The 14,213-nt window shown below is 34.2% G+C and overlaps 1 protein-coding gene across 1 annotated transcript in view; it reads right to left on the bottom strand.

The window, feature by feature from the left end:
* Positions 1 to 6,593: 6,593 nt before the first annotated feature.
* Positions 6,594 to 14,213, bottom strand: part of Smp_155050 (agrin, putative) — a gene marked incomplete at both ends in the record, with an annotated part of 123,646 nt that continues 116,026 nt past the window's right edge. Inside the window, 4 exons of the mRNA XM_018790577.1 lie at positions 6,594 to 6,748; positions 8,291 to 8,394; positions 9,778 to 10,134; positions 13,330 to 13,529. Coding sequence (XP_018646205.1) covers positions 6,594 to 6,748; positions 8,291 to 8,394; positions 9,778 to 10,134; positions 13,330 to 13,529 — 816 coding nt within the window. The remainder of the gene's footprint in view (positions 6,749 to 8,290; positions 8,395 to 9,777; positions 10,135 to 13,329; positions 13,530 to 14,213) is intronic.

Below are 14,213 nucleotides of genomic sequence, written 5' to 3'. Positions count from 1 at the left end.
TCCGCTTGACCTTCAGTTCTAGTATTGCTTCATACATATCTTTCCACATTGTGTTTCCGAACCATTTTCCCAGTGCATAGTCTTTCTTGTTATTCTTGCTACTATATTATTTTGATTCCTTTGCTATTCATCTTGTTCACTTCATTTGATCTGACTAATATAGTATGACAGCTTCTGTCGACACAGATTTGTGCTGGTCTTTACATTGACTATGACTGAATGACAATCATTAAAGTAAAATAAGACTTAAGATTCAGCTAAAATTCAAGTTATTAAATTTTGAGTGACTCTTAAATTTTAAGCCTTAAATATCCAAGAATACTCTGTTTCATTTGTTTTACTAATAAAATTACAAACTTCTAGTCAGTCAGTCAGCGACAACGTAGGACCAGGCACATATATGCATCGGTCCAAGTTGCCATACCTCGTTAGCACAACAAGATCAACACCGGATTCATAGAAGTAGTTAATTTAGTGGTGGTAGTATATAAAAGATAGTTTGTATATAAGGATATAGTATAGGAAGGAAAAAAGTTCTGAAGCAATTTTAAGGTTTAAGGGAAGATAAAGAGTGTATATACCTACGCCATTGTGATCGATTCTGAGTCATGTCACACAGAGTCTCCAACCATTGGTTGCGGTAGTCATGCAGACCCCAGTCAGGTAGTCTGCATCTGTCAACATGGCTCAGACTACAAGTTAGTGACTTCAAGCACTGATGCCATGTTTTGGTTTGGCCGCCCCTAACTCTCTTCCCCCAAATGCCCTGGTACGGCCGAGAGTGGGGTGAGTCCGCTCTCCCTCTCCAAATGCTCTCACATGGACACGCGAATATATAGCCTCTGACAGGGAAGTCCTGCTCACTGTCTTCTCGTGGCGGGGGTGTTGTTTACGAAAGTGAGAGGACGAAAAGCGAATGTCCGGCGCTTTAACCGGGTTGGTGGACACGGGAAGTTCACCTAGGGGAGTTGGAAAACCCTGATTCCAAGCCAATAGTGCACATGCACTCCAGTATCCTGAGGGAACAAATGGCGTATGAACCAATTGTTGGTCACCGGCTACCATGAGACTGCATCTCCTCACGATGCTCCACTGCCTTGTGGTTAGACCTTTGGGTCAAAGGCTCGGGGTGTGACCCCCTAAGAAAACCACCTGCTTCGGTTTGGGCACCCGGGCAGTATCACAGCCCTCACACAAATCGAATGAGATTTGTGAGGCACATATTTATGTGGTGCTTCCTTGTACCAATATTTATGTGTTTAAATAAAATAATAATAATAAATACTCTTCCAACCATCCCCTACATCAGTCAGCATAGCGCGTCGTGGTAATCGATGTTCAGGCATACGTAACACATGGCTCACCATCTCAGTCGATGAAGATTCATGACCCCATCAACTGATTTACCATCATTACCTAATACCCTGCGTCTAACCTCACTATTACTTACCCAGTGATCCCAGAAGATGCGAGTAATATTTCTAAGACATATGTGGTCAAATACTAGTAACCTAAGAGTATCTTTACTCTTAATGGCCATGTTTCACAAACTTCCTAACTTAATGATTATGGGAAATTCATTTTATAATTAATAAGAAGAATTAACCGCATATTTAAGTAACTTCGTTTTAAAATATCTTCAATTCAAAATTCATTATTGGATAGATTTAATTTAATCCCAATTATATGAAGAGTGTAAATGTTAGTAAACAAAAGTGAAAGTGTGCTCATTAGATTGTGAGATTATTTTGAAAATTGCAAATGTATCATTAAATAATGAAAAACATGGAAAGTTTACAGACTGAAAAGTCATTTAAGACTTGGAGTAATGGAATAGCTTAAGTTATTGGCAACATTTTCAATGTTCAATACGTTTTTTTTGAACGCAACACTTTCAGTCATTTTCCGGTTCATTTATTAGTTAAATACATTAGTTAAATAAATGGGGTGTGGCCCCCTAAGAAAACCACCGGCTTCAGTCTGGGCACCTGAGCAGTATCACAGGCCTCACACAAATCAAATGAGATTTGTGAGGCGCATATTTATCTGGTGTTTCCTTGTACCAATATTTATGTGTTGAAATAAATAAATAAAAAAACATATTTTAGTGTCATTTTCAGTAGAGATTTTATTTTAAACACAAAGTTTTATTATATGTTTTTCATCTAATGTTTCATCTATGCTACACTGGCATGTTAATTACTTGATATGTAGGCAACATTTTCCTGATTATTTTCTTCGTAATTTAACATTTAAATTAACTCATTCACCAGGTACTTGGGTATGGAACACCAAGTCTGAGGACTAATAGTACTACTCCTATCCGGAGTTAGCCAAATCGAAGTAGGTGGTATGGGGTTTGGACTTGGGACTTAGTGGTTGAAAGTCGAACACCTTAGCCAATTAACCATCACTGATTTCAAACTAAATGTATCAATAATATAACCTAAGGTGGATCGGGCATTGACGATTCCTATGGTCGTTTGCTTCGTTTCTCACATCATGAACTCTTCTCGAGATAACACCTGATATCCAGATAGAATCCCACTGCCAAAAGTTGCTTATAGTACTAAACAGTTGTGGATAATCACAAATGCTTGAAATAAATAAATAAATAAAGTCTTCAGTGAAAACTGCACTCTAATATGCATCAATTATATATCAAGTAGATGTAAAAGTGACTAAAAGCGCAGGGCATACGAGACTTGTTGGTTATTAAAAAGGTTGTGGATAGTCAGCGTATTGGATAAGGATTTTGTTCTAGCCTGAAACTCAACAATGTACCCTCACGACCTCACCAAGGATTGAATATTCCTTAGGATTTTAAGGTTTAAAGACATGAGCGCTATCTTTCGACCACTTAATTGAAATCAAACAGTCCACACTTTCAATTCTAGTCAATTCTCCGTACAGCGATATAAATATCCAATACTATCAGTGATACTGTTGATCTCACTCTTCATATAGTTGAACTTCACTAGTTATAACTTGTCATTAGAACACTGAGAATCGATTTCGAAACCACTCACTTGATCTCATTAAATTTTTCTCGTTAAAATTTCTCTGTTAGAGTTTTCTCTTCACTTTGGTTTCTACCCACAGAATCGTATTGCTCCATTACTCAATGATTGGCGTATACGTCAAGGACTTGGTGTTACACTGGAAGATTATCGCGCCTCATATGAATGTATGGCTGAATGCCTTTTTGTTATGAATCAAGGCAATACTAATACTATTACCAACACTAATACTACTGCTACTACCAATAATAGTAATAATGTAAATACGAATATAATGTCAATTACCAGTACTACTACTACTACCACCACCACTATTACTACTACTGCTATTAATACTTCATCTACTCAACTTATTGTCAGCAATCCAGTTTCTAATCCAACAACTAATCATGGGACCGTCATTTTCAGTAGTGTTAGTAGTAGTGCTCCAGCGAATAATCCTACTGTTTCAACTATTACCAGTAATAATAATAATAATAATAATAATAATAATAATAATAATAATAATAATAATAATGTTAATCTTCCTACATCAACCAGTATTATTGTTACTAGTAATATAACAACTTCCAATATGAATGTTTCTAATAATTAACAGAACTATACAAACTGAATATGTAACTATTAACATAGACGATGTTTATCTTTTTCTTACATTTGGTTGTTGATCGCATTTCAGAAAAAAGAAATAGAGATGGTTAAATCAAACTCATACATGTAAACATGTACGAATAGGGAACATTTTACTGTTTGTCAATTAATATTTATTCATTTAGAGAAGAAAAGATCAATGACAGTAATCATTTGTTTAATATTTGAGCTTGTATTTTTTCTAATTTCTCATTGTTTCCACGTAACAACCTTCAATTGTATGTATATATATATATATATCTGCTCAATAATGTATATTTTTTCTTTGGATGGAAATTTCGAAAAGACTTTCTCTTTGGTCAAACTGCGTACTCCTCCCTTGTGATAACCAGGCTCCTGTCTCTATGGTTCCTTTATTTGTAGGCAAACATCTTGGGTTTAGATATTATTTATTGAAAATAAGAAAGATTAATTAAGACCAAACATGGTGTATACCATTGAATTCCAGCTCAGTGGTCATGAGACTAAGCGTTATCACACGGAACTGAAGGTCCTGGGTTCGACCCTTCAGTGTTAGGGTTGGGGATGCGCATTTCTAAGGGGGGTCTATGCTAGGACGAAACAGCTATCCAGTGCTTCTGTGTTGTCTAAGATCATTCTGTGAAGTAAAATATGAAAATTTAACAATCTTGATATAGCCTTATCTATTTTAGCGGTCAGAAGTGTATGAGTCTTGTATAGATACAGTCGATCCAGAATTATGTAATGATAAGTACAAGAATATCAAAAGATACACTAAGATTAAGAACAGAATTAGGCAGATGTGTTTCCTCTCACTGACACGGCTCATTCATGAAGGATATACAAAGAAATTCAGATGTGGTCATTAATCACTTCAATTTCGAGTCATTTCTGATAAGATCTTGAGCATTCAATCCAGATAACTGTTGTTAGCTAACGTGTGGCGATTTTTACCTTTTCACTGTCCTATGCATCCTGAACCACTGAGTTATCATAACACTGAAAAGAAACTGTAAAATGGGACAGACAAGTTAGCTCCACATCGTGAAATGATAATGTTTTAAAGAATTTGGATAGGGTTGATTACACATTAAATACACGAAAACAAAGATATATACCAAACAATGCAGTTAGAGTAAGAAAGAACGCAATCGAAATATACTTCATCCACTTGGTAGAGGTATCTGATAATTTATGAAGGCTACAGCAGAAAGCAACACGACGATCTCTACTGGCTCACATTAAGAGCAATGACTTACAATATATTTCAAGTTTCAGTAGCGTATTCTTTAGGACCCTACCAAGAGAGTCTTGGTAGATCAATGAGTGATAATACAATATGGCTGTTGTCCGCTCCACCAGGCGATGTTATAAAGTGACCGTTTATCCTTTATCCCACAGTGTCAAAAATAGTCTGAGACACTGGATCCGCTGGATTAATATTCGTAAAATACGACTGAACTGGCACTTCAGATCGATTACACCCATAGGAAAATCACTATACTCTGATGTGCGTAACCGTGTTGCCACCGGTTTTGGGAAATCCTTTGAAACAACAGAGACCACACATAAGGAGTAAGTAAAATATTCTCAGCCGGAAGTTAGGTTTCACAAGTGAAGAGCAGGACTGCTCTTAAAATTCTTAAACTAAACGTTTCCAATGGAATCAAAGATTTATCAGAAGGGGATTCTGTGGAGATTTTAGTAATTTTATAGTTGAAATCATGAATCAATTGAAGCTAGACCATCATAGAAAACCTGGAAGCACTGGACTTCTCAGCGATGCGCATCCACGATCCCGCCTCACGATATTCGAACTCAGGACCTGTCAGTCTCGCGTGCGAACGCTTAATGTTTAGAACCACTGAGCCGGCTGGCATCCAACGGTTTTAATGTCTAACTTCAACCAATCCACGAAATCGAGCAACCGTCCATCAATGTCTTCAGTGAGTTGCTATTTCACAACAGACCCGGTTGAACTCCACTGGTCACTTCTCACTAGAACTCCAGCCAGTCGCTAGTGAGCATATGATTATTATCAGAAAGGGGGTTTTGTGGAGATTTTAATAATTCTATAATTGAAATCCCACGTCCAGTGCTTCCAGGTTTTCCATGGTGGTCTAGCTTCAAGTGATTCACCTAGAACGTTCATCAAAATGTATTACTTATAAGTAGTTTCCTTTTTTTCATTCAATATTTTGATATTTTGCATAAATTTCTTCAAAAAACAATATGAAATTAAATTCTTCTTTTAATGGTTATTATAATGAATATAATATTAAAGATATTAAGATATATTCAATGAATAATGTAAAATAGGATATATATTATGATAATAAAGTAAATTGTTTTATTAATAATTAGTCATTGAACAATAATAAATATCTAATTGTGCAAGTATTCAAATACAGTTAATTGTGCGTTATATTCACTATGACAATGAATGACATTGAATGATTTAAACAAATTCATTATATGTTATATGTTTGAATTGTATCCACTCAAAATATTGAAAATGTAATTTCATTTAAAACAAACAAACAAAATCAATAAACAATCAGTAAATTTTTTTTATACTTGATGTTTGGAAATTGATTAACAGGAGGGGTTGTGAAGGGTTCAATGCATGGCTTGTAACATTGAGATTTGAGCAGAAATGGATAAGTGAATTATTTTTTTTTCTGGATGGAGACAATTGGCTTGCTGCCTATGCTCCTCCACGAGGGGTAACAGGCGTAAGTAAGTAAGTAAGTAAGGATATAAATAAAAATATTATGAATTGGCATTGATTTGAAATGTTTAGCCTAAGCATAAGTCTATACAACATAAAGGATTTTTTTATATTTGTAGATTTATTTTCATTTACAAATAAAATAATTTCAACCTAAATAATTGATTATCTAAGTTTTGATCTCTTCTGTTGAACTGGTCCATAGAATATGTTCGTTCATAATGTTTATTTCATGGAGTTTTACATCTTTCAATAGGACCATGTATTTCTGTTGCTTCTGATAAGATTGGTATGATTTTTTCTTGAATAAGCATATCAGCAATACAACCAGTGAAATTTTGTTGATAATCAGCTGATAATCCAACAATATTGAATATTGTCCCACCTATTGGAAGAAAAAAAATAGAAAATGATGAATATTTAGAAGTGATGTTTATAAGCATAGTTGAATAGTGGCTGGCGTTAGAATTTAGGATGAGCATTTTGTCTTTTTTAGGATCCTTCAGTTGAATGTACCTAGATTTTAGTGTTGATGGTCATATAGGAAGTCGAATCTAGTACCTCCAGCTTCAGACGCCTAACGTGTTCTCGACTAAGCTAATGAATTCAAATAGTCACTGGTGGATAAATTTCAGTTCATAACATCAATGAGAAAATTCGAACAATCAGTACAAATGAATTCACAAATAATGATTATGAAGTGTTTGTGAAGTGAAATGGATTTCTCGCATAAAATAGTATGGCCTGATCAAAATAAAATTAAATAGTTGGAGAAAGAAATTGACAATCAGAAATTTGGGACTGGTTCGAAGTTGCTTGATGATATTTACTCTTAAACTATTTGTATCAAGTTTATTTGAGACGTAACTAAGATTGTGAATAGCTTGATTAGAAGTCCATCGCCTTATGCCTAGACCTTTGTGATAAAGTTTGAAACATATAACCTACGTTTTCCAGTCACTCATTATAGCTGTCATATGAATTCCAGCTAAGAGAGTTTTTCGTTTCTCTAAGTTTTAGACAAACATTCAATTACTTCGTAAACTGATGTCTTGTCTTGGTTTCACTATCCTTTTTGTTTATCATACTTTATCTCAGACATTAGCTTGTCATTAATACATTATAACAACAGGAGACTATTTTGTTTTGCTTTGTAAATTCTTTTTAAGATTGTATACCCTAGTATGTTTAGGAACGTCGGTGCAAACTACCGATGAGTGCTAAATAACAAAAAATTGGAGCCCAGCGTTGCTAGGTTTTCAAAGTTTACATTTATAGTTTGATTAGTTAGATTTTCGCTTATACTCCATTAAATGCTGTAGTTTATGAAATTTACTAAAATGTAGAAAATGATTTTATTTTGTTCAGATGAGAAGTTTAGTAATCAATTAAAAAGTAAACTCAATTAGTTATTACTTAATTAATTATTGGTAGTTATTTAATACCATGACACATCAAATACAGCAAGACATTTAGTTACCATGTGCTGAAATATCTATCCATTTAGAAATAGTAGTTCAAGAGATAGATATTCTCATAGCTGACTTCTCAAACTACACTACAGAATAGTACAGAATCGAATTGAACACATGAATTTAATAAGAGAAATTAGTTAGGAATGCCAAAGAGTGTGAAGAATCTCTGGAATATAATCCTGGATGTTAGTTACTACCATATGATGATAGAATCTACAATAACAAGTAGTTCGAACTATGAAAATAATAAATCTATGAAGTGATATCCGGAAAAATGTTCATGTGAATATATGACTTTTCTAAGAATAAAACATTTTTTGAGCTCCTGTAGTTTAACGCCAGAAACTATATATCGAAATATCAAGTTTCCCCAACTGTAATCTGTGGCTATTTCATAGTGTAACTAAGAATTAGCATATTATTTTTTAAGGCAGAAATTAATAGTGACTCACCGAGATAGACGTCTCTCACCGGGGGAGTATCATAATCTGCGACACCTGCAAATTCACCAGAAACCATATGATTGTCAACGAATAATGTTGCTCGTTGTTTGTTCCTGTAAAGAGAAGACAAAATTTAAGTAATATGAGTGAAAGAGATCAAATAATATCATGTGAACACATTGCTTATGATTAATTGTACTACTGTCACTTTAATTAGTAGCTTAGATTTTCTAAATAAATTTCAATACACTGTCTTCTACAGAGGGAATAATATGTATCACTGAATTTTATGGAAACGGTAGTTAATTTACTTCAAAGTTCCTCTAAATTGAAACTTAAGGTTCCCGTACAATTTATTACAGCATACGAAAGAACGATGAGTGTTTTGTAGTGTGCTACTGATATCATTCGTAGTTTGATTCCGTATGACAGTTATTTATCAGTCCTATTGTAGGACTGTTCAGCAGTGCGCATCCACGATCCCGCCTCGCGAGATTCAAATCCAGGGCCTATCAGTCTCATGACGAAACGGCCGTCCAATGCTTCCAGGTTTTCCATGGTGGTCTAGCTTCAATTGACTCATGATTTCAACTATATAAAATTACTAAAATCTCCACAAAATCCTCTTCTGACAAAGCCTTATATATGTTAACAAGCTTTAAAGTATCACTAATAGATGTTATTCAGCAAATCTTGTTCTTCTAGGTTTATTAAAATTTATCAAGAGGTCAGGATGTATGCAATATATGCCAAGTATTGAAGAATATTAGGCAGTTCTATTAAACTATTCCCTCTTCGGTGAAAATGGACAAACGAAATGATGCACATAAAAATGAATATCACACATAATTTCTGTTAAACTCAGTCAGTGAAATTAAATTGAGATTAAATTTTTAACTACAAATGCCTACAAAATAGAAGATTCTATAGTTTTAGCGTGATCTAGTTTGATACTGAAACATTGGTCAGAGAAAATTCGTAAAACAGTTTCAATGCTATCTTTCCTTTTCATCTATATGGTGTGATGCTGACAGTATCTACAACACTTGAAATTTGACTGGAAATTTATTGAAATCTTTGCTGAAAACTCATGCAAAATACTGTACAGTACTTAATAACACTCTTGAATTGAAGGAAGATAACACAAAAATGGTCAGTTTATGTAAATCAGTTGTACAGAAGATACTGTTTCAGCTGTTATTCATCTTTTCAGTAATTATGTATGTGTAAATATCTCAACTTTAATGGAGGTTAGACACTATCTGAAGAGTTCATTGGTAACATCACTGACATTGATATATAGTGACATGAATTTATACAGTAAAGGAATCACCAGTCCTCACAGGATTAAAAATAGACCTTGCTGATAAGTATGAAATATTATGAAACGTTGGTCCAACCACTTAGCACATCAAAATACAGTTTAATTATAAACATCACTTAGCACATTAAAAGTAACATGATTTAAACAAAGGTAACATATTTTGTTTTCTAACCCCATAGCTTGTATCATATGCCATTCACCATCATTTACTTTATGTCTTGCTTGAATAGGCATAAGACGATTATATTCTGGATTACCATTATCATTATTATTTACATCCCATGATTGATCTTTCTTCTTTCTTGATGTAACTAAATTTAATAACAATTCAACACGACCATTACGTAATACAATTAATACAAATTCTGAATTAGTTGTAATCTGGGTTACGGGTTGATTTAAAATTAATGACGATGATGATGAGGATGATAGATCATGTGGATGATTCAATGAAGTTTGTTCAACCATTAATAAAATTATACCATCCATTTTGTTCGTACGTAGACGGAGACGAATATTAAAATCTGACCTTGTTTAGTATTGTATATAAAAAAAGAATAAGGAAAATTTGAAAACATGAAATGTAATTCGTTATTATCATTGGAAATTTATATTTTCCAAAGAGAGTGTAAAAATAAAACAATTGAAGCTAGACCACTATGGAAAACCTGGAAGCACTGGACAGCCGTTTCATCCTATTGTAGGACTCCTCAACAGTGCGCATCCACGATCCCGCTTCGCGAGATTCGAATCCAGAACCTATTGGTCTCACGCATGAGCGCCTAATCTCTAAACCACTGAGCCGGCATCAAACGGTGTTAACGTTTAACCTCAACCAATCCACGAAGTTGAGCGACACATCCACCATTGTCTTCAGTGAGTTACTATATTTTATATTGATATTTCACCATTCAATGTAAATAGCTTTATTAAAGTAATAATGAACACGAATTTATATAAATCTTAGCATATATATATATATATATATATATATGGCAAATTGGTCAAGGTTTATCTGTACGAACAATTCTGTGTTGTTAAGGAAATAAATCAATATAGATAGCAGACACATATAGATTGTCTGATTTAATAGTTGTATAGGTTTTTCAAGTCAGCATGTGTTTATATGATGAGAAATTCTTCTCACACTTATGTTCACACTGTTGATCTGTGAGAGGGTCGTACTGAAATCAAATCGAATTTTATCTTATCCTCTCATGATGAGACCTTTGGGCGATGCTGAAGTGAACTTGGGAATGGACATCTACTAATTACGACTAAATGAGGATTATAAATCAGTTAGAATTATGATTTACAGTTGATGGTTAGAGTTAAAAACTAGATCTAGGGTTTTCATCACGAAATGACATCAGCTATAATGCCGAAACTCTATTTAGCCAAACGTATGAATGGATTTCTCGCCAAAATTTAAGATTCGTCATCTTATTTCTTATTGGTTCGTCCATAAATTATAGTCTCACCCCTCTAATTCTTTTTCAGACAATTCGAATTTTATTTAATGTGAAGTGTACCATTCATGAGCCATTCTATAGGACTTTTAAAATTTTGTTGAACGATTTTAATATTGTCAAAGTCAATCTTATAGCTTATTAGTACAGCGCGTAGACGTATGTCTGAACATTTCCAAAGTTCTTTAAGTTCTATGGAATTTCTCAGTGAACAAACAAAACTTTGGTTCCTGAAGTAGCTTTTCTGATGAATGTTGAGTTACAGTTTGAACATTTTATTTCATAGATACAATTAGATAGTAAATCCGTCAGTATTTTTATCTTTTATATCAACTAAATTATTTTGTAACGCAAAATACTCAACATTCACTGGTCGGATACTATCAGCAACAGCCTACTGTGGGAGAAGACAAACCAGCTTCCAGCTGAAGAGGAAATTAGGAAAAGATGTTGGAAGTGGATCGGACATACATTGAGGAAATCATCAAACTGCATCACCAGGCAAGCCCTAACTTGGAATCCTGAAGGGAAGCGTAAAAGAGGAAGGCCAAAGAACACATTACGTCGGGAAATAGAAGCAGATATGAAAAGGATGAATGTTAACTAGAAAGAAGTGGAAAGGATTGCCCAGGACAGGGTTGGGTGGAGAACGCTGATGTGCGGCCTATGCTACTCGACGAAGGGTAACAGGCGTAAGCAAGTAAGTAAGTAAGTAAATTACTTTGTAATGTGTCTGATATCCTAAAGAATATTATAATGTTGAATATGTTAAGTATTCTTTTGACCTCATTTAATATGTATGGTCTGTATAGAATGACAACTGTTATAGTACATAATTTCGGAGCACATATTCTGTTACGTTTAATATTGTTCTCCATTTTTTAGGTAAAATTTTTCTGGTTGTTATTTATCTTAAGGATTTCGGAAGTGAAGTTTATTTTATTCATCAAATTCCTGTTCAGGTTGCCTTGTGGTGTGGGCTACTTATGTCCACATAAGTAGTATATAGTGATGGTTAGACATAGAATGTATTTTGGCAGAAGACCGGTAAGGAAAGAACTGAAATGAAGCGGTAGGAAAATGAATAAACAATGAAATTAGAGAAGATGAACTGATATTTGCAAAAGGAACAGTGAAGATTGAGACAATTGCTTGTTATTTTGCAAATTAATTGTTTTGTTGTATGGTTATCAGAATTTAGTAAGTCTGTAATTTGAGTCCCAATACATTCGATTGTTCCCCACCCATGTTTTGTTTACTACAGCCTATCAATATTTAATTTTATTATATTTTATCATTATTTATCTACCCAGATAATAGATTTATGAAATATGGTGGTGTTGTTTAATGTTAGTTTGGGGGTTCTTCAATAGTACATACCCATTGATCCAACAAGATCAAACCCCAGGAAATTAAGAATTTTCCTCCTAGAGAGTCAGTTTTAGGTCAGATTCCTGTTATGCAGCTGCTTTCAATAATTTTCCAAGTTCTTATAAGAAGTTATGATTGGTAGGATTTAATCATGTTGAGAGTAAGACAGCTATTTACTCATGATATTTAATGATAGTCGACCATTTGTGACAACTGATTGAATTGGGTAATGTGAATCGTTAGTTTCAGAATCAATCAGTTAAATTCTTCAAGCTCAAACCAAGACCTTTATGTATATTGGTTCGATCCTGGTAGTGAAATCCATCATTTTCTCTGTAACCCATCAGGAATATATAAGTCTATATTCATATTAGTTCTTACCAGTATGATGGTTGTGGAGATTGTTGAATTTTATTGAAATCACGAGACGATCTAAGTTAACCAGTTATTGAGAACATGGAAGCTCCGTTTCTTCTTAGTATGAGTCTCTCTACGAGTGAGGATCCACGACCCCGCCATATAAGATCGAGGTCAGGACCTTCGATCTTGCCTTCAAACGCCTAACTTTCAGATCACTTAGCTGGCACTTAATGGTACAAAAGTTCAGCTTCAACAACTTTTCCATACTGTGGTCCCATCTATTGTCTTCAGTGTGAACTTTCCTGAAACCGCACACAGTTGAAATCCATTGGTCACGGATTCTCACGGATTTCTCCTCGACGCTAGTTACTAGTGAGCAGATCACACATTGTTTGACTTAGGTCGATTAGTGATATCAATAAACTTGTTCTATTATTCTTTCCTAATATCCCTTCGAATGTCAGAAAATTACCTACTTGGGTGTTGAGTTATGATACATGACTATGTTTAAAATAGATACTTACGTGAATCTTATAAGTCCACGATATGTATAAACTGTTAAACCACCGAAGTTGATTAAAATCTGTCTTGCTAGATCGACTGGTGGTAGTTCTTCATCTGGTTCATTGTATATTTCTCTGGAAGGTGCACGATTTGGACCATCGTATTGTAACTGACCGTCATTTCTGGACGATAATGCCGAATTTAGCCTAGATAGTTCCATCTGGTATTAGAAAAAAAGTAAGATACACTTACATCAAGGAAAAGCGACCCAGCATTTTAGAAATTTGAACGTTTTAATCCGATTAAGTAACAATGATTACGATCTAGAAACCAGTATGCTCACACTATCGTGTATTAAACCAAGATCCTACTAAATGCATTCTCTGGATGATTCAAGCAGAGGATCCTAACAAGACATTATTTATTCTAAAGGTTCCAGTGTACAGTAACGTCCAGTTAGTAAATCAAAAACAAGACTAACTCGTGCTGGATTTCATTACTAATCATTTGTCGAAATGCATTCAACTCAACAATCGGTAGACTCACTTATAGACAATAAGGAATTTTATTTTTTGGATGTATCGTTTTGTTTGAGCTTAATGGAACCCCAATAAGATCATTGGTATCTAAATTTATCGCACAAACAGTAAAATGGAAGGTGGAAGCTCTAATCGTGCTTATGATTAAATCAAACAATCCTGTTCACATTCTATACCACTAATAAATATACAAATATTCTTAACCTTACTCTTCCAAATTACAAATATCACATTTTCCACATCTGCTAACACACACACAGACAAATAAGTCTCAGATAGAATCAATTCGACTGTAATTACATGACGTTGACTTGATCAAATCGATGTTAACTTTGATTGCACTGAAAATATTTCTGCTTTATATC

The sequence above is a fragment of the Schistosoma mansoni genome (genome assembly GCF_000237925.1).
Source record: "Schistosoma mansoni, WGS project CABG00000000 data, supercontig 0062, strain Puerto Rico, whole genome shotgun sequence".
Lineage (NCBI taxonomy): Eukaryota > Metazoa > Platyhelminthes > Trematoda > Strigeidida > Schistosomatidae > Schistosoma > Schistosoma mansoni.
This window is presented reverse-complemented; position numbering and strand designations above follow the sequence as displayed.